Source organism: Cynocephalus volans, chromosome 5 (genome assembly GCF_027409185.1).
Source record: "Cynocephalus volans isolate mCynVol1 chromosome 5, mCynVol1.pri, whole genome shotgun sequence".
Classification (NCBI taxonomy): Eukaryota; Metazoa; Chordata; class Mammalia; order Dermoptera; family Cynocephalidae; genus Cynocephalus; species Cynocephalus volans.
Window position 1 is genome coordinate 89904802 of NC_084464.1, and position 21421 is coordinate 89926222.

Here is a 21421-nt window from a genome sequence, read left to right on the forward strand (position 1 = left end):
AGTGTGGGATGTGCCAGGAAGGAAGAGGGTGGGAGCTATAGGGAACACACTGGGCCCTCATTTAGATTGAGGGGTGTCACCTGTTGCTTTCCCCATGGATTTGTCACCCCTTTTCCCCTGGGTGTTAGAGCTGCCAAAGATTACTCAAAGCCCATCTCTTCTGAGCAGTGAGAAGCCCCCAAAAGGGGTTAATCTCCCAGAACCCTCAAGATAGAGGCATTCCTTCCATTTGGGAAATTAACCATGAACTGGGGTTCTCTCCCCACATTTATTCTCCAGCAAGTTACAGGAAGAGAACATAGGTGGGGTTTTTGCTAAGTACAGTTTAACAAGTTTAAAAATAGAAGCTGGCAACATGCAATTAAGTCGATCCACTAACAAAAGCTTGACTTTAGCAAACATTCTCTTCTTAGAGCAATTTCCCAGTATCTTTACATATCAATCAGTAGTAACCTGTCTGTCTTTGAGCCAGGGACCTAGCTGTGTTACAATTCTTTATCTTACAACAGAGACTATATAGCCTGGGGGAAATTTCCTGTCCTTTGCAAGGTCAATATTTGAAACTGCAAGGCTTTGGGAAACCAGGCCCTGTGAAGTACGTTTGCTTTATGCATACTGTCACTAGCCAGCACTAAAGGTTTCTTCCCAGATGACCCACAAAGTGAAGCAAAACTGGAGGTGGTCTATTTGGAAAGTTTCAAGTTCACTGGTTTAAGTATTAAGTTAGCAAGATAGCCTTGTCAGCTAGAGCAGGCAGGAGGTGCCCAGAGGAGAGGGCTTATCCAGGAGGTTTATTGGGGGAGGGGGGAGGTTTTCTGGGGCTGGCATGTCATGTCTTGTCAATATGACCATGTATGGACACCTCTGCTCTGGGGAAGGCTGCAAGATGACAGACTGGGTGGTTTTGCACCCAGCAGCCATTCCCAGACCAGTGAGGAACATAAGAGAGCAAAGAAGGTAGAAGTGAGGTCTGCTTGAGACCATCCGCTCCTCATGAAGCCCTGTGCACACAGTGGGTCCACAGCCCGCTGAGGTCACAGGACCCTTTCACTGTGGCATTCTTCCTCAGATGGGAACCTCCTGAGAACGGACAAAGAGTGGCCCAGAACTGATGGGTGGAAGAAGCCAGTGCCGCCCTATAAAATGTGGAGATGCTAGCTCCTGCTTGCCCTTGGCGATCTTCATTTTCCCAGAATTAGAGAACCATGGGGGTCGTGGGAAGAAGCACTTGTGGGAACGCAGGGGAATGGTGACCGAGGAGAGGCAGTAAGGAAGGAGGCCTGTGGTCTCTTGTTTTTGACAATACATTTCAGGTTGCCTTTTGCTACAGTCCTGCTGATGTTAATGGTTCTTTCCAGCAGATGGTGGTTTGAATGTCTAGGTCTGAAATGTAGGTTTATGAGAGAAACCAGAATGTGAAAAGACTGGGCAGGAGCTGGTAAATGCAGACTTTCAAACCTGCCCCAGATCTAAGGATGGTGGGACAGTGGATGCTGACCAGCTCTCCAGGTGACACTTATGCACACCTAGTGAAGGGGGTGTGAGACCTGGGATAGCAATTCTCAACCAACCTGATGATCTAAATGTTTCTGAGCCCTACCCCAGAGTCCCTGAGTAAAATCTCTGAGTTGAGGAGGCCATGGAATCTGTCTCATAGAGCCTAGCCAGTTTTGGGAGCCACGAGGCCAGTGTAATATTTATAAAAGTATGATTTTATTGGACATTCAAGAGTACCTAATTCTTTTTTCTCTTTTCCCTTTTATCTAGGCACTGGGAAATCATGAATTTGATAATGGTGTAGACGGACTGATTGATCCACTCCTCAAAGAGGCCAAATTTCCAATTCTGAGTGCAAACATTAAAGCAAAGGGGCCGCTAGCATCTCAAATATCAGGACTTTATTTGCCGTATAAAATTATTTCTGTTGGTAATGAAGTCGTGGGAATTGTTGGATATACTTCAAAAGAAACCCCTTTGCTCTCAAATCCAGGTATTTTCTACTTTTATAGCACTCATTGCTGGAAAATAGATGCATTAAATCACAGCTTGGCATTATCTTTGTGGACTGTAGCTGGAACAAATGGTATACGTAGGATATACTGATAAAAACAATCTGGTGGATTCTACATTGTTCCAAGTTACTTCTTAAAGACATTTCCTCTTCTACTCAATGAACTTCTCTGTTGACATAACAGTATCTTTGTTTAACTTAGCACATTCAAAATTGGAAGAGAAGGCCCTTTATAGCCAGTGCTACACAGCACAGATTCATTTACTGGAGAAAGGGAACCTCACAACTCACTTCCCTTCTTCCTGTGGTGCCAGGAGGCCCAAGGCTGGGGTTTGCCTCAATTCAGCTTCTCTTTCCTTTTATTACATGTCAACTCTTGTTTTTACCTTTTCGTTATTTATCTCTTGTAGTTTTAATGACTTTACCATATCTGGTTTTCTGGGAAATATATACATATATTCTTGAATGGTCTTATGATATCCTAATATATGTGTCATATACGTGTGTGCATGTGTATATATACACACACACAATCATGTACTACAAAATGACCTTTCAGTCAATGATGGACCACATATGCGATGGTAGTCCCATAAAATTATAATAACTATAGCATATAGCTTAGATGTGTAGTAGGCTATATCATTTAGGTTTGTATAAATACAATACTCTATAACATTTGCACAATGACAAAATCGCCTGGCATGCCTTTCTCAGAATGTATTTCTTTCATTAAGTGACACATGACTGTATATATATGTGTGTGCATACATACACAAACATGCATATTTGATTTTAAAACCATTCAAAAAATGTTTTTGGACCACTTTTATAGAAACACTTATTGAAACACTTTGGCAGTGAGAACAAAAATGATGCTTTCTCTAAATTGTCCAAATTCAGAGTCTCTCCCTAATGAAGAAAAAGGGGAAACTAAGAGCTAGCATTATCAAGAAACAAGAGTGTTCACTAAGGATTAACCAATAAAGGACATATGATTAACCATTTAAAAAATAATATATTTATTGTGTTGTTATTAAAATAGGCCCAGGCCATTGGAAACAACAGCAACAAAGTCAGCTGTGCTTGGCCTAGAGCAGGGAGCCTGCAGGGACCTGCCGCTGAGTGGGTGCTGTAGCCCATGTGGAGGCAGGCAGGGCACAGAGCTTCTCTGCTGTCCACTTACAAGGGACAAGAGATATCTGTCCCCGGTGACCAAGCCTTTGTACGCTGTGTGACACAAGTTATTAGCTGTTGTTATTACAGTCATTGTGAAGCCAGATGGCATTGTGGATGCCCTTGACTCACTGGCTTTGGAAACCTTTTGGAAGTGCTTTTCTGACTAAGAAGGATATGGTCCCACTAGAGGGGGCTCATGGAAAGTTTCAGGTTGTTCTTTTCCATCTTGCCCAGCCTGACTATGGTCCTTTTTCCTTCCCCCTGCAGATGGCACTGCTCAGGCTGATCAAACCTTTCCTGGGGCTAACAGGGTGCTGTTTTTGGCTTCCTTGGTTTTAGCTGCAAATAATGAGAAAGTAGAGATTGCATAGTAAGCCACAGGCTGCCTGACATCTCAACAAACCAATTGCTAATGTTGGAAAGGCTGGGGTGAGCTTTCCCCAGCAGGTTGGACACTCTTGCTGTGGGACCCCAGTGCCCCTGGCAAACACCTCCTCCTGAGCACAGCCACACTTGGTGTATCACATTTGTCCCTTACTGTCAGCTTTCTGCACTGGCCTGAGCAGCCTGAGGGCGGAGCCTGGGTCTGCTTTCAATGAACATCTGCAACCTAATGTAGAGGCCAACTTAGGATCTTTGGATAAAGATGTGGACTTGTTGAAAAATTGAATAAATGCTCATTAGGCAGTAAAAAAAGCAAACTGTCTCCATAATTATATTCCATGCACTGTTTTTTTTAGTTCAATTAAGATAGAATGTGATTAAATGCCATAAGAAGTCATAAACAATGTCAGGGATTGGGGTGGGAATGGCTGGGGCTAGTGTGGAGAGTGTGAGAAGACATGTTGAGGAACCTGCCTGGTCCCCTTGTTAAATATCCTGGGCCAAAGAACTTCATTGCAGAAGTGAGGTCAGAGTCACATGCTAGAACACAAGTTTCATGAGGGCAGGGACCTTAGTATTGGGCACTGTCCCCTGCCCTATGGACAGTGCACAGGGCCCAGCATATGGTGAGTTCTCAGTAAATCCTGCTGAGATTTATACATGACAGCAGGAAATATAGGGGCCACAATCACAAAGTAGCAGATAGTTCAGTTTCCTGGAATCTGGGTTCTGAGTAGGGAAAGCTAGAAGTTGAGTCAGGACTTGATTGAAGGGCTAAGAAATTCAGGCACGATTTGGAGAAAAGCATTGTTTCAACTTTAATAGTCACCAATAAGAAGGTAGGAGGTGGGAAGGGGGGGTGTTGGGAGACAGACATAGGGGCTCCAGAAATCATACTACCTCAGCTGGGACTGTGACCAGTTCTTCAGCAGGTTGTAATAGAGAGAGGATCCAAAGGGGTGATGCTGTCTCTAGCAGCTCCTGGTAGAGAGGAGCTGCATTGTGTAGGGCCTAATATGGGGGCCCAGGGCTGGAGTGGAACAGAATGTTCCTGGAAACCCCTGCTGCTTCCAAGGCCACAGGCTAAGCAGCCTAGCATCGGTTCTTCCTACAGACCTCTGGTCCCTAATCAGATCCAATTCTTCCAGTTCTAGTGGCCTGGGCACCCACAGTTTATATTTGTAGCACATTTAATTTATTTTAGATAAATAATGAAATTTCTATAATATAACTCTCTTCAAGACACCCTGAAATATATCACATGCTTTCTGTATATGTGATACCTGGTTCTGTGAGTTTCTGACATATTAGGAGAATACATTCCTTTGTCCTCAGAGGCATTTCTCTGAACTTTTTGTTTCTTCCTGCCAGCCAAACCAAAGCAGAGGATGGTAGCATTCTCTCAACACTCTTTCACTCACTCCCCTTAGTACCTGTCTATGTGCCAGGCACTGTTCTAGGCACCAGGATACTAACCAAAAGATCTTTTCCCACTGGTGCTTACATGTTTAGTGGGAGAATAAATAAATGAGTAAACTGCTTGGTGTGTCAGAAGATGGTAAGTGCTATGGAGGAGTAAGCATGGAGGGAGAATGGAAAGTGGGGGAGGCGGAGGGTGCACCTTGTCATTTTAAAGGGGTGCTCAGGGAAAGCTTGCAGAGAAGGTTAAATGGTGCTGAGGGATGACTAGGGATCCCTGGGCTCTTGGGGTGACCAGCAAGAAGCAGATTATCCTTGATGTTCACATGACAGATAATGGTGGCAAAGCTGTTGCAACTCTTGATTTTTAAATGCTGCCTGTAAGTTACTGACAACACAGCCAGTCCAATACATCTGTGAGCTGCTAATTTTTAGGTTGTCAGTCTGGGGCCTCCCTGGCTGTGACATCAGTCATGCTGTTTCTCTTCCATGATCATTTGCACATTGGAGTTGACTAATGTGAAGGACTCAGGAGTTCCCCCACTGAAGCACACAGACTTTTAAACATCACAGTATAATGCAGGATGCGTTTTTAATAGTCTTGTTGCTCTTTGGAGAGATTAGCATTTTTCAAACCAGAGTTTGCAGACTCCTGTATATTGCAAGTTCTTTATGAGATGTTAGTCATTTTTTGGCATTTTCAGTTTAATACTGGTTCTTAGAAATTAGCTTAAGGGAGTTTGGGTCAACTGGAGGACTCCCTTGTAGCAGAGTACAGGACATAACTTCAGGGCAGTGTGTCTGTATTTGCAGTCACCTTCATGCCAATCAAAACTGTAAGACCTCAAGACTTGCTGAGGTGTGGCTTCATAGTCAGTGGAAGGAACTGGTAATCTTGCCACAAGGATAGTACATGCTTGCAGCATGAAGAGCACCTGGGCTCTGTGGTCAGACCCATGCTTGCCAGTGGACACCAACAGGCAATCACTTATTTCCACTAAGCAGGGCAGTAAGCAGCCAGTGAAGAAAGTGCACACTTTCAGTGCCAGCAATACTTAAATGAGGCCCCTATTTAATGCAGAACTCAATAATGCTCTAATGCTGTTAACTTCCAGTGAACAAGACAAAGTTATCAACTGCCATGTTAAAGTTTGCATTCAAGGACTACTTGCTGACAGTTTTAAGTTTGAAGACTGATTATGCCACATTTCAAACAAAGCCTTGGAGTTTGTTAATACTGTTCTGTACAGCAAGCTCATGTGTCAGGCATTTCTTGAATTGGTATTATGGATGTCTAATATAAAAACAGTCAAAAACAAACCATGCTGAAGCCTCCTCATAGTTTGAGATTGAGTTCAAGCAGAATAATATCATCCACAACCTTAAACTAATGCAAGATTAAGTGAATGTAACTGATGATATTGATTTGATTTTTATTGGCTTCCTAGGGGTTTTATATTTAATGTATAAATATGTTTTGGTCTTAGTAACTTAAGAGCTTTAGTAAATTAAGGTGTTTATACTTGGCATGTTAGTATGTATAATAACCAATATAATAAAAATTATTGTTAATAAATGTCTAATTTATTTATTTTGTTCCTTAGGAACAAATTTAGTATTTGAAGATGAAATCACTGCATTGCAACCTGAAGTAGATAAGCTAAAAACTCTAAATGTGAACAAAATTATTGCACTGGGACACTCTGGCTTTGAAATGGATAAACTCATCGCTCAGAAAGTGAAGGGTGTGGATGTCGTGGTGGGAGGACACTCCAACACGTTTCTTTATACAGGTAAGTGTTTCAAAAGGATTACAAGGGCCAGGAGTTCCAGATAAGTTACTTTGTCTCTTTTGCCTTTGTAACTGTTACTTATTTTTACTGCTGTTTAAGGGTTCAAGGTGACAGGATTTGATGTGTAGGTTGCACAGGTAGCAGAACCTGGGACTCTGGGTTTGAGTCCTAACTACTATGTACTAGGACTGTGAGTGTCCTGGAAACCACATGGCCCCTGGTGTCCAGGAAAGAAAGCACACACACTCATCACCCACCTATCTGCCTCTCACTCTCCCTTTCCCTCTCCTTCTCCCTCTCCCTCTCCCCTCCAGCGTGGTGTTAGGTAGTTTCAGACTTGATCATAGCCAAAAAGCCAAGAAGTGACAGGTTAAGAAAACTTTTTTTTTTCCATTTTGAACCTATAATATCCCCAAATATTTGAGTCTGGCAGGTCTTTCACACTGAACCCCCTCCCCACCTAACACCATAGATATTTGAAGTGGTCCCCAGAAAAGGACGAAGAGGAGGAGGAAAGTATTTTCAAATACTAAATTCTTAAATTTATCTTTAAATACTAAATTGGTGAACCGCGTTCCTATCAGCAGTGTAAAGGAAGGCTTTGGCGTGGGGACGACAAAAGAGTCTCTCCTCAAAGAGTCTGCTGCTTCTCCCATCCTTATGTGGGCCATTGAAGGCCATCCTAATTTTTATAAAAGAAAAACTCAAAAATACCCTAAACAGTAGGAAATATCCAGAAATGTTAAAAGGGGTTATCACTAAGAAAGTAATTTTTATTTTCAAATAATAAAGGCATGTTACTTTGGCAATCAGAAAATGAGATACAGATTATAAAAAGAAAAAAAAAAGAAACAAAATACTGGGTCAGTAGTTCTCATTCCTGGGGCTTCCAGTCAAGATGGCAGAATAGACGGTTCTCAGTGTCACTCCTTCACACGAATCAACCAATTTACAACTATATAAAAAAGCCATAACAGCCAAGCTGGGGCTGCTAGAGCTCAGGGGAAGAGGTGGAGAGACCTACGCAGTGCATGAAGGCGGGAGAAGTCACAATGAGAGAAAGAAAAAACTGCTCTGACCATTTCACATCGTGGTCGCTTTAAGGCTGGAGCTGATGAGCACACAGAGCAGGAGCTGGCAAAAGCCACAGCTGTGCCCTTCGGATAGAGTTGCTTGAAGGCGGCAGGGGAGAAGAGGGCCTTGGTGGCCCCCAGGCCAGCAAGACCACTAATCCGATTCCTGTGGACCCACATAGGAACAAGGAGCCACAACAACTGAAAAAATGAAGCCACTCAGAGGCTGGTGAGTCATCGCAAGCGACAGGTGCACAGTCCATCCCACAGGAAATGTTTGTAGCATGGGCAGTGGGGAAGACAGGCCCACCAGGGGAAAACTGGGGCACAACAAGGACAGCTGATTTGCATCCCGATCAGCATAGGACCACTCAGAGGAGATTGGTCAGGAATATAGAATTGCATGGGGTGCAATTTGATGAAAAGACACAGGCTCAGATCAGAGTTACTACACAACCCAGGTGTACCAAGTCTCTGGAGAGCCTATAAAGTCAACTATTATAACCTGTGCTGCACAAAAAGCCTTCCCTAGGGAAGCAGCAGCAAAGCAGCAACTTAGCTGAACCACACAGCTCAAGTACTGGTCCCCAAAGGAAGTTCCCCCACTTTAGAAGTAAGCAAAGGACAAAAAATTAGTTCCAGCTCAGACACACCACCAGCTCCTTGGGTCCACCAGGGACCAGACCCCCACAACCAGGCACACCACCAGCGCCAAGGAGCATGCCAAAAACATCACGTCCATGTGGGTGGACCACCACAGCCACCAAAATAACCATGGCTGCCACAAAAGCGACTAGACACCACAACCACCATGCAGATGGTCTGCCAGCCACTGTAGTACACTGACACAAGGAGAGTCACCAGCAGAGATAAAGAAAAGAAGAGGATGCCTCTTTCCACAAAGCCCACTTCAGAGTGACAGAAGCAGCTGCTCTACAATAATATTGGGGGCACCTGATCACACCTCTCAGCATTGGACAGATCATCTAGGCAACAAATCAACAGAGTAACCATTATTCTTTCAGAAGGAGAGAAGAAACCTAGGGTAATTAGAGGGGGAACAGGGAGGGGGAGGAGGAGAGATTGGACAAGGGACATAGAGATAATTACAATTTGTAACAATATATATGCTAGTAATATTGATTTGATCAACATATCTCAACGTTGAACTCCAAAAATATGTATATCAATTTTGATGAATACATTTTTTTTTTTTAAAGTTCTCATTCTTAATTGAAGTGAGCAGGTCGCTTAACCTCTCTGAACCTGTTAGCTTAGCTTCAAAATGGGAATGCTAAGGCTCATGGTGCCACATTGTTGCAAAACTTACTTGAGATGATACATGGGAAAGCACTCTGTAAGCTATAAGTAGCTATATCCTGGTATGGAGTGTTGTGGAGGTTGCTTACCAGTAGAAATATGCCAACCAAAATTGTGACTCACCAAGTAGGGCTGGCCTTCGTTAAGAAAGAAATGCCAGTATTAATGTGTGCTAATTCAGATCCTTCACAACTATTTTACTTCTTGGTAGACACAGGCTAAAGAATAATTATAAACTAAGTTATACCCATTAGTCATAGTGAAATCAATTTAGTGGGTTATGACCAGTATGGACATTTTTTAAACAGACTACGGTAAAATAGATAGATTAGGCACTTAGATTGTTCATAAGAAGAATAAACATTGTTTCATGGGAAAAGATGTATATAAAGTGGTGAGAACGGCCCCACATACAGCATACAGCAGGCATATAGCAGGCACACAGCAGGCAGTCTGTAAGTGGGATGAGGATGAGGATGGATATTGGACAGTGATATAGACTTTCTCAGTGTAGGTAACATTGCAGTCAAACATCTGAGAGCCACCTGAGTAATTCCAGGAGGGCTAAAGGGACTGATAGAGCCAAGACCAGGAAAAATCCCATTGGAGCAGGTAATAGGGCAGCACTGGGTAGAGGTTAAGACTCAAGTCCTACTGACTCCACCATTAATGGTGGGATCCTGTCTATGCCTGATTTCCTTCATCTGTAGAATGAGGGTGGGAACAAGAGGACCTATTTTAAAGTGTCATTGTGCCTCAATATATGTACTGAATGGATGTAGGTACATGGTCTCAGAACAGGGCCTAGTTCCTTTTGCTATTCTTATTTCAGTTATGTGCCAGCTCCATGGAGAAGACTTGGTTGCTTTTCTCTGAGGCAGTGTCAGAACCCTAGGACAACACCATCGGAGCTAGATGTGTCTGCTGTCCCTTCATCCTTTAGAGCAGTGGTTTCAAACTTTTTTGACTATGATTTACAATAAGAATAACATTTTACACAAGGACCCAACACACACATGTACATATGTGTGTGTGTATTCATATACACACACATATAAGCACACATACACATACATATAAATGAAAGAAAACTTTCACAAAGCACCTGTAATGCACCCTGACATTTTCTGTTCTACTGTTTCATTTTTTTTTTTTAATGCCGGTTAGCACTCATTAAATTACCTTCCTTGTGTTGTAGCTAACCCATAGTTTTTAAAACTCAGCTTTAAATGAGGCATCACCAGAACAGTGCATGAACAATGAAAGGAGTGTCACCCTCCATTCAGATGGGGAAGTCATTCCTGTGTTCCCTTGACCTGTCTTTACACTACCTTAATCAGTGCCGTCTCACACCACCCACTGGTCTTCCACAGCCTGTGGTGTGTGGCCATCAGTCTGTGGGCCTGGGGAGGCCTGAAAGGGATGGTGGCCATGCCCAGCTTCCCAGTAATTCTGCAGCCTGTCCTTTTGTTCTTGTCTCTTTAGCTCCAGCCAATGAAGTCCTGAAACATAGTATGTGCCTTTTGCTAAGTAGATGAATTTAGTTAATGATGAATGACTGGATGAAATAAAGATTTGATGATAAAAACGATAGTATGTTTTTCTGTAAATATTGAAGTAGATCATTACAGTCCCTGAGAAAACTGGGACAGCTGAGTCATAGTCATTTATTTCACATTTCATGATTGCTTACCAAGATTAAACTTGTTCTCAGGAAAATCTTCAATTTTGGTATTCATCGTTTTGAGGAATGATCTTAACAATTAAAGGTAATTCAGGGACACAATAGGGGATGAAGCATATTTACCTGTTAAAATAAATTTTCTCAGCCTTAAAAAAACTCCACTAATCATTTTATGGAATTTGCATTAAATTAAAATAATGAATCTGTTAAATATGATTAATTAATAAAAATATAGTTAAAAGACTACATCCCTTGGAAGGTAAATCCTGCTGAGAACCATTTCAACATGCACAGGACCCAATACACACACCTGAAAGAAAACTTGCCCAAAGCACCTGGAATGCATCCTGATGTTTTCTGTTCTGTTATTCAATTTTTTAAATGTCAGTTACCACCCATTAGATTAATTTCACTGTATTGTAGCTAGACTGTATTTTTCAAAACTCATCTTTAAATTAGACATGAGTAAATCAGTGCATGAACTGCTCCCCTCCAAATGTTGAAAGTCATTCCAGATTCTTTTGATTCCAACTGTAGTCATCCTTCCACATTTGAGGATTCAACTAACCAAGGGTTGAAATATTTGGGGAAAAATATTCACAATGTTCCAGAAAGCAAAAGTTGAATTTGCCACAGGCCAAGTACTATGTTGAATCCACACAAATGAAGTGATGGTAAGCATTGTATTAGGTCTTATAAGTAATCTAGAGATGATTTAAAGTATATAGGAGGATGTGCATAGGTTATGTGCAAATACTACACCACTTTATATTTGGGACTTGAGTGTCTGTGGGGTCCTAGAACCAATCCCCCAGGATACCAAGGGATGACTGCACTGTGCCTTTGCAGATAACCCTAGCATTGCCGGGCTATTCTCACATCAGGTTGAGGAGGAGAGGACTTCCCCCTACCAGGCTTACAAAATGTTAAAACTGCAAGGATGAAGGCTATAATGCCAATGCTTTCTCTAAAGGAGTTAAATCCTAGAGCCATGAACTGGACCATGTTGTTGCCTTTGGATAAGAGCATAGGAGAGAGTGCAGGTGGAAACCTGCAGCAGGTGTGCGAGGAGCTCTACTGCTTGTGTGACTCTTGAAGGGATTCGTAAGACACTTTCTCTCTGCTTGCCTTTCAATGTTTTAACCGAATTTTGGACTCTTCAAGTCTGTTTGGCCAGCTGTGGCCTTGGGTGGAGGTAGGCGTCAGTTTCTACATCTGCCAAATAAGAGGGTTAGAATTGCTAATACTGTGATCCCTTCCACTCTAACGTCCTCTTTCCTAGAAAGCCACCCTTGCGGGCAGCTTGACTGTTTACTTTTCAAAATTTGAGAGGAAAAAAAATTTGTAGAACACCTTATAACTTCCTTAGGCTACTTCAGTGAACATAATTATCTCTAACTCCTTTGAGAGTAATGCCACCCGTCCCCCTCCTTACCACTGTCATCGCATAGCCTCCAAGCACTCTCCCACATCCAACCTCCTGTCTTCTTCTCCACCGCAGCCCTGCCTTCATCCTGGCAGGGTGTCCATGTGGATTTTGTGTTTCCTTAGTTTGGATGCTTGATGGTCTTCCACAAAGGATCTCACTTCTCTGGCTTTCACTGGGAAGTGGCATGGGGTTGAGGAAAGGGCTTTGGACTCTGACAGATCCAGTTTCCTTTCTGGCTCAGTCATTACTGGCTGTCTGACCTTGGACAAGTTACTTAACCACTCTGAGCTACAGCTTTATTTTCCTTTTAAATGGTGACAGTGATATAACTACCTCAGAGAGGTGTTGTAGGAATTAAGTGAGGTAATATATGAACAGAATGGGGCCCTAGAACACAGTAGGTCCAAGACAATATGTCAGTTTCCTACTCTGATATTCTCTCTCTCTCGCTAGCTAGCTACCAACAGAGAGAGAGAGAAACCTGACTGATGCAGGTATTTTACTAAACAAAATGGTTTCTCCTTAAAATGTATCCTGCCACCAATTTCCCCCTCACTGGTACTCATATTTATATATAATTTATATATATATATAATTCACAGCAATTATATTGGTCATTACCATAGGTGGGACTATGAATAATTTTTTCCTTCTCCATCTGCCAAATACAGTCAGGCACTGTATAACAACATTTAGGTCAATGGTGGACTGCATATACTATGGTGGCCCCATAAGATTATAATACTGTATTTTTATTGAATGTTTTCTATGTTTAGATACACAAATACTTGCCGTTGTGCCACAATTGCCTATAGTATTCAATACACTAACACACTGCACAGGTTTGCAGCCTAGGAATGTAGAAGGCTACACCATCTAGATTTGTGTAAGCACAACACTCCGATGTTTGCATGTAGTGGATTGAATTTATGTCCCTGCCAAACTCACTGAGGCTTCAATTGTCTTCCAAGTTTTATGTATTAGAAACCTGTCCCCCACTGTGACTGTTAAGAGGGTGGGAAATCCTATTACGGTAATTGAAAGGTGGAGCCTTAAAGAGGTGATTAGATTGTAGGACCCTGCAGTAGTGGATGGATTAAAAATGGTGGTCAGGGGTGTGGTTCTGAGGGCTTTAAAAGAAGAGAGAATGTCTCTCTTTCTTTCTCTCTCTCTCTGCTCTATCTGCTTCCACCGTCTTGCAATGTGAGACCCCTGGATCACTGTCACCACCACCAGATGGACTTTGGACTTCCTAGCCTCAGAAACTGTAAGCAATAAATGTCGTTTTTCTTTATAAATCACCCAGTTTCAGGTACTTTGTTATAGCAACACAAAAAGGACTAAGATAGAAAATTGGTACCAGAGAAGTGGGGTGTTACTTATACAGATACTTGGAAATGTGGAAGTGGCTTTGGAACTGGGTGTTGAAGAGAGGCTGGAGGAATTTGGAGGAACAGGCTAGAAAAAGCCTAGATGCTGGTGAAAGTGAAGACAAGAAAACCAGGGAAGATTTGAAACTTTTTAGAGACTGGTTAAATGGTAGTGAGCAGAATGCTGACAGAAATATGGACTGTAAAGATCATTCTAAGGAGGTTTCAGATAGAAATAAGAAGGGGTTTATTGGAAACCAGGGCACAGATCACCCTTGCTGTGCTGGCAAGGAATTTGGCTGCATTCTGTCCATGCCCTAGGACTCTGTGGAAGTTGGAATTTAGGAGTTGTGAACCAGAGTACTTGGCCAAGAAAATTTCTAAGCAGCAAAGCATTAAGGAAACTGCATGGCTACTTCTAAGAGCCTACTCTGAGTTATGGCAGTAAAGGCATGACATAAAGCCAGAATTTAAAATGGAAGCAAAGCATCAAGATTTGGTAAATTTGGAGCCTGGCCATGTGGCAGAGAAGCAGAGAGCATTTTCAGAAGAAAAAACCAATGGTACTAAGATTAGTTCAAAGGAAAGGGATTACCAAGAGAAGGAGAAAAAGGCCCTGAAGGCATTGCAGAAGGCTCTGGGGCCAACTCTTCCATTTCAGGCCCAAAGACCAGGGGGGACAAAATGATCTTGGTGAACAGGCCTGAAGTGCCCTCCACAGGTTCAATGCCCAGGGCCACCTCAAGAAACTGCTTCCAGCACCCCAGCTGCTTTGGTTCCAGCCATGGCTTAATTGGCCCCAGGTATGGCTTGGACATACAGCTTTGGAAAACACAAGCCGGAAGCCTTGGCAGTATCCACGTAGTATTAGGTCTGCAGGCTTGCAGAATGCTAGAGTGGTGGAGGCTTGGGAGCCTCCACCCTGATTTCGTAGGATGTATAGAAAAGCCTGGGGTCCCAGGAAGAGATCTGTCACAGGGGCAGAGTCACTGCAGACAACCTTCACTAGAGCAATGCCCAGTGGAAACGTGGGGTCAGAGTTGCAGCAGAGAAACCCCATCGGTGACATACCTAGTAGAGCCACGAGAGTGGAACCGCCATGTAGACCCCAGACCGGTGGAGCTACCAGAATGGAACCCCAGGTTAGGAGAGCTGAAGTATGGCCTGCAACCAGGAAAGCCATAGGAGTGGAGCTGCCTAAGGACTTGGGGACCCAAGCCTGCACCAGCGTGCAGAGGAGGTCAAACATGCAGTCAAGGTACCTGATTCACCAGCTTTGAGATTTAATGCCTGCCCTGCTGGGTTTCAGACTTGTTTGGGACCTGTTACTTCTTTCTTTTGGCCTATTTCTCCCTTTTGGAATGGGAATATGTGCCCTATGTTTGTCTCACCATTGTATCTTGGAAGTAGATAACTTGTATTGATTTCACAGATGGGACTTTGAACTTTGGACTTCTGAATTAAAACAACTTAAGACTTTGGAGGTGGAATAAATGTATTTGTATGTGAAAAGGACATGAGTTTTAGGGGGCAGGAGTGGAATGTAGTGAATTGAATTGTCCCCCCAAAACTCACTGAGGCTTGAATTGTCTTCCAAGTTTTATGTATTAAACCCCCCCCCCTCCCTGGACTGTTAAGAGAGTGGGAAATCCTATTATGGTAATTGAAAGATAGATCCTTAAAGAGATGATTGGATTGTAGGACCATGAAGTAGTGGATGGATTAAAAATAGTGGTCTGGGGTGTGGTTCTGAGGGCTTTTAAAGAAGAGGAGAATCTGTCTTTCCCTCTCTCTGCTCTCTCTGCTCCCACCATCTTGCAATGTGAGATCCCTGGGTCACTGTTGCCACCACCGGATGGACTTTGGACTTCTCAGCCTCAGAAACTGTAAGCAAATAAACTTCATTTTCTTTATAAATTATCCAGTTCCACATATTTTGTTATGGCACCATGAAACGGTCTAATACATCACACAATGACAAAATCACCTAATGGTGCATTTCTCAGAATGTATCTATGTCATTAAGCAATGCATGACTGAATCCTATAATGCTGGTTTTACTTTTATAATAATTTTTTTAAAGATTCTCTAAGCCTTATAAACTTAATCATTAATCCTAAACTTGATCTATTATAAATATTTTTGTTAAATAAAAAGAGAAGAAATCCTACATTTGAGAATCTGAACTAAGTTCACAAATGACAAATGTTCATTCTTACCTTTAAAAAAATAAGAAACCAGGGATGCAGTGGTTTAAGCCAAGCAGCCTGGCCATGCTTTAGTCCATTCTCTTGCCCTTGGTTTATAAATTTCCCCCAGGCCTAGAAACATTTAGTGTTGGGATTTGTGACTGCTCATTGATAAGAGAATTTCCAACTACTCTGTCATGATTTGGAACCACAGCTTCAGCCTTCCATTCCAGATGATCTCCAGGTTCTTATAGACAAGCTTATGTAAAGTGTGTGCTCCATGCTCCATTTCTTACCAGAATGAATGATTCGTGGAATCAGCCATTTAAGACCACTCACTGACTACACACAGCATTTCCCACTGGAGACGACCACTCTGGGAATACCTTCTCCACCTAAATGCCTATTTTGCCTAAAAAACATATCAGGGGCATATCAATTTATTGTCATGTTTACCTCCTTTTTAACCTCAAGAATTATTAAGTTACTACTTCTGAAAAGAGCACTCTCAGTAAATGGAACGACATGGGCATGTCTAGATGAAAATCAGTCTCTCTGTACCCTGTTCCCTTGAACATGTTAACAGGCCAGAGTGGTAGAACCGAAAGATAGCTGTGTTATGATCTTTGTTTTATTATTTTTTTCTTTTGGTATATAGATAATGTAAAACATGAGTAGGAAGTCTGGTATCTGGAAAAACACTGAGTCATGGGGATGGGCAGATTCTATGTGAAGAGAAGTGGGTGACAGAAAGCTGGGGGGTCTCTCCCTTTCCCTGTTCTATCTCCTGGCCTCATGAAGAGAAAGAAAAGATCATGGGCCTGGCTCTGCTAGGCAGTGGAAATCCAAAATGCTGGGCACTCACTGGAGCTCTGTAAACATTTGTGGAATGAGTGACTAAGTGTGTGGCAAACTGTTCCCACCCTACAGGGCCTCCTGCTTTGCCCCAACTATTTAGGCTCAGGTACAAGCACACAGCCTGCACTGGACTTCATGAGGAATTTGTGCCACTCCAGATACTACTAGAAGATGCATAATCTTTTTCAGGTCTCCCAGTTGTCACTGAAAGGCCAAGGGCAAAAATTTGAGCAGTAAATCAAAGCATGTGTAAGACAGAGTGACATAGTCTGGGTATGGATAATGGTATGTGGCCCCTTGAACTCCCTGAAGGAGATATGACAGTATGTGCATCATGGTTTCGTACAGAAATGGCTGAAGAGACAGTGACTCAATCCTCTGGTTGCTGGGTGCCTCTTGACTGGATCATGGCAGGAGAGCACGCTCCCTTGACACCGAGAGCTGCCCCTAGACTAGAGGCAGTGGAAGTAGCAGCAACCAATTGGAGAGTTGGAGGAGTGGGAGCAGAGGACATATAGGCCCACAGTCCCCTTGCTGTGACCTGGAGAGCTCCTGTGGCCAGAAACCTTAAGCTGGGCCCTGGCCCCCAGCCACAGCTTCAACCCCACCAACTCGACTTTCTTTTGTTTCACAGAGAATTTCCTATGCGCAAAAAATAGCTCAAGAAAAAAAAAAAAAGAAAAAGTTAAACCACTGTTGGTTTAAACCACTAATCAAATCTTTTGCTTTACAAATTTAAGAAATAAAACTAGGCCCTAGGACTAAATGTTTCGTCCAAGATTGAGAAACCAGATTGAAACTGAGCTAACTGAGCTAGCTGTTAGCTCAGTTAGCTCAGTTTCCCAACTCCCAGTCCTCCTCACTAGCTCCCACCCAGCTCCATTAGTTGAGGAAACTGAATTGAGGGGAGGGGGCTGCACTCAGGCATTGCTCACCTCTACACATGCATTCCACCATGGGGAAAGCATAAAATCATACCATCTGTGGGAAAGTGTGTCCTAAACTACTTAAATTTAGTCATTCCACAAATATTTATCAAGCACCTACTATGTGCTAGGAAAACCCTGGAGACACAGCTGCCCCTGCCCTCATGGAACTTACTGTCCTGAAAGGGATATTGACCCTCATCAGATTTTTAAAAAATGAATACTTATGCAAATAAATACATCATATTATATATAATTACAAAGCATGCTATGAAAGGCAAAGTATAAGTTGCTGCAAGAGCATAAAATAGGAGGACCTGACCAAGCCTAGGGGATTATCAGTGAGGGTTTTCCTGAGGGACTGACTGACATTAGGGCCAAGATCAGAAAGAGGTCCAAGAGTTAACTTGGTAAATAATCATCATTAATCTTCATTGGGTACTTACCTTGAGTCAGGCTTCACTTGCTGCATTAACTTCTTTAATCCTCCCGACAACCCTATAAAGTAGGCATTGTTATTTCTTCCATTTTACAGATGAATAAACCGAAGCAAAAAGATATAACTAATTCACGTGTCGTCCTCTGGCTCCAGAAGTTCTTAACCCATGTGTGAAGACTCCTAGACATGTGCGTGTGGTCTAGGAATGAGAAGAGGCTAAGATTACTGAAGGGCAGAGCTGATGAGATAAGAAAAGGCCACATCACATAGGTCTTGCAGGTCATGATATTCATGTTACAAATTTTAGTGTCTTTCCTAAGGTCAGTAGGAAATATCCAAAACCAGGCAGTATATGATCATATTTATGTTTTAGAAAGATCACTAAGTCTGCTGTGTGGAGACTGGATTAGAAAGAAGCAAAGAAGAGACATACCAGTTAGAGGGTTGTCACAGTAACCCAGGCATGAAATCATGGTGGCCAAGACTGTGGCTTGTCTAAGGAGGTGTAGAGAAGTAGACAGATAAAAGCAGTGTCTGATGGGAATGAGCACTTCCAAGTAATTTAAAAGAGTGACCTGAGTCCCTTAGAAACAATAATTTGAAATATTCTAATTATCAATTACGTTTATCAAGTCAGAAGTTATTAAAACAGTTCCCATATACGTTAAAACCATAGCACGGACTGCCTTTAAATATTCTATAATTCAGCCACGCCAAAGGCCTGCCTCCTGGAGCCTCTGCCTGTTATCATGTGACACTCAGAGAGCAGTTGTCCAGCACCTGGGATCACCACATTCCTTGGCCCTGGGAGGTTCCTTTAGGCACCGCAGGATGCTAGAAAATGCCCCATTTACCAACTCGGATGTCAGTCCACAACTCCATGGCCCCTCCTGGTATGGTTCCTGGACTAATTATTGGCTAGATGACTGGAACAGAGTTCTGGTGAACAATTTCTCTCTTGTCAAAATGACGAGTTTCCAAAGACAAGATGTGTGGCTCTGTGTGGAGAGAATATTTTAGGCATGAGTATCTTTGGCTGGATAGCATGGGATGGTATGGAAAATATGAAGCTCTGGATTGCTTTCTCTGCCAATGGTTTTCTGGGATTCCCAAGTTGTGGGGAGCAGAGAGAGTTCACCTGTGGAGGAGGCAGAGATCAGCCAAACTAGACCAGTTATTGCCCCAGCCACGTGGGAGGCATCCTCTTTGTTCATGATTAAGTCCATTTAAGATGCCGATGACACATCTTTTGTTCTAACAAAAGGAAAATTACGGCCTTTCCAAACTGGGGGATGTTCCCTGTCAGATGGGAGCTGGGATTGCTAGCTTCTGTTGCAGAATGCATGCTGATCTGATGAGGCATTTGGCCACATCATTTATTCCTAATTATTACATTCTGTTTAAATTCAGACATTTTCATGGAAGTCAGAAAAATAAAGGCTAAAAAAAGTAAGGCTTGCCATTCTCTTGGGTTTACAGGAAACTGCCACACCTGATTTCTGCTACTAATTAGTGCTTTTTCCTCCTGGACCGGGTGTTTTTTGCCACCTTGTGGACATTTCTGGAACTACACCTTCTCAAGCATGTCTGCGCTCAGAGGAGGAATAGACAGAGGCTGGGAGGGGTCTGCCCCTGGTCCCTTGAAGTAAAGACCAGACTCCAGGTTTGTCCAAATTAGGACCAGCACAGAGCAGAATGAGGATGATTAGAGTGTGAACCTTTCCTGCCACTCTGCCATGCATCAGATCGTCTGTTGCCATCACAATCAACATCTCAACATTGAGGTCATACACTGCAGATGGAGGTGGAACAAGACTTGCTGGATCTCAAGTCAGGTGCTTTTGTAAAAGTAAAGTTCCAAGACTTTTTCTTTTCCCCAGAGGGAGCCAGAAAATGGGACATTAAGGTTAGCACAGCTTGCCCTGCTTGTGAAGTGCTGGTATTTGCAGTACTTCTTTCTGCCCTGTAGTTATTGAGCTGAAAGGGGGCTGCTCTTGGCATAGCAGCATGGCAGGAGTGGGTTCATCAAAACATGCCACCCCATTGTGTCTTAGGTGAGGAAAGAAGCCCAGAAAGAGCTTGGGACACAAAGGTGCAAACCTTGGGTTTGCATTTGATTTGGTTAAGTGGCCTTTGGCAACCAGCTTACAGACGATGAGAATAACACATGGTAGGTTGTGGTGGATAGTGAAGAGAACACAAGCTCCAGTGCTTCACAACCCTGCTTTTCAATCTACTCTCCATCACATACCAGCTGTGTGACCTTGGGCACTGTGCCTATGACAATCAGTCTCCTTGTCTATAAAGTACAAATAATAATAGGACCTGTCTCATAAGAAGCTTGAAGAACTAAATGAGATATAGACCAGGGCCTGGCTTGTGGCTGACTTTCATAACTGGTCCATGTGTGTAACCAACATGTACTGAAGTTCTCTGGAGCCTCTGTAAGCATCCATCAGGAAAGACTTGTCATGGGTGTAGTGAGGGAGGTGATGGAAACATCAGTAGGGTCAAGGGTATCTGTTCCATATTCTGTGATTTGAAACATCCTAAACAATGTCATTGTCTCTGTGAGGTGAGACATGAACCACAGTGGACCTGAGGGAGGGATGCAGTTAAAGAACTTAAATGTGACAAGTGATTAGAGGCCACGCTCCCACTTCTTGCAGGCACTGGTGGGGTGGGCCTCCAGCCTCTGGGTGAGTGGCTCCCAAGCTCTCCCCAGGGCCCCCTTCAATACAGAGGCCTGCAGGACCTGACTGGTATGACAGCTAGATGGGGTGGGTAGTGCGTGATGCTCGGCCCCCAGGGTGATTGTGGCTCTTACAAAAGGCACCTGAGGGGATGCAGAATTTAGCAGCAAAACCAAAGGACAGCTCTTTGTCATTTCTGCTCATCTTCTGTTAGATTCTAAGCCATGGAGTGTGTGTCCAGGGTTTCTAGAGATTGCCATCACTTTATAAGGGAAAGAAACATACATTTACTGAGCACATACTTTGTGCCAGGCAACATGCTAAGAGTTTAGACATTTGACCCTTTCAGCAGCCCTGTGAAATAGGAATTGTTATTTTGCCCATTTCTGGCAAGGAAACTGAAGTACAGTAAAGTGAAATGGCTTGGCTAATCCACAGCTAGTGAGAACAGAGCCAGGGTCAGGACGGAGGTAGGATAATCTTAGCAGTTATTCCATCTTTATGTGCTTCACAGCACCAGGCACAATGCCCTGGATTTAGGAAGAGCTTAGCAAATGCCTGCTGAGCTAAGAATATAAGGATTCATGTGCCAAAAGGGCATTCTGAAACAGGGGCAAATGCCCAGGCAGGGCTCTAAAAGACCAGCTATGTAGA

The 21421-nt window shown here is 43.1% G+C and overlaps 1 protein-coding gene across 1 annotated transcript in view; it reads left to right on the forward strand.

Moving 5' to 3' along the window:
• Positions 1–21421, forward strand: part of NT5E (5'-nucleotidase ecto) — a 49941-nt gene that overhangs the window by 19407 nt on the left and 9113 nt on the right. Inside the window, exons 2-3 of the mRNA XM_063097319.1 lie at positions 1768–1990; positions 6598–6786. Of these exons, the coding sequence (XP_062953389.1) occupies positions 1768–1990; positions 6598–6786 (412 nt within the window). The remainder of the gene's footprint in view (positions 1–1767; positions 1991–6597; positions 6787–21421) is intronic.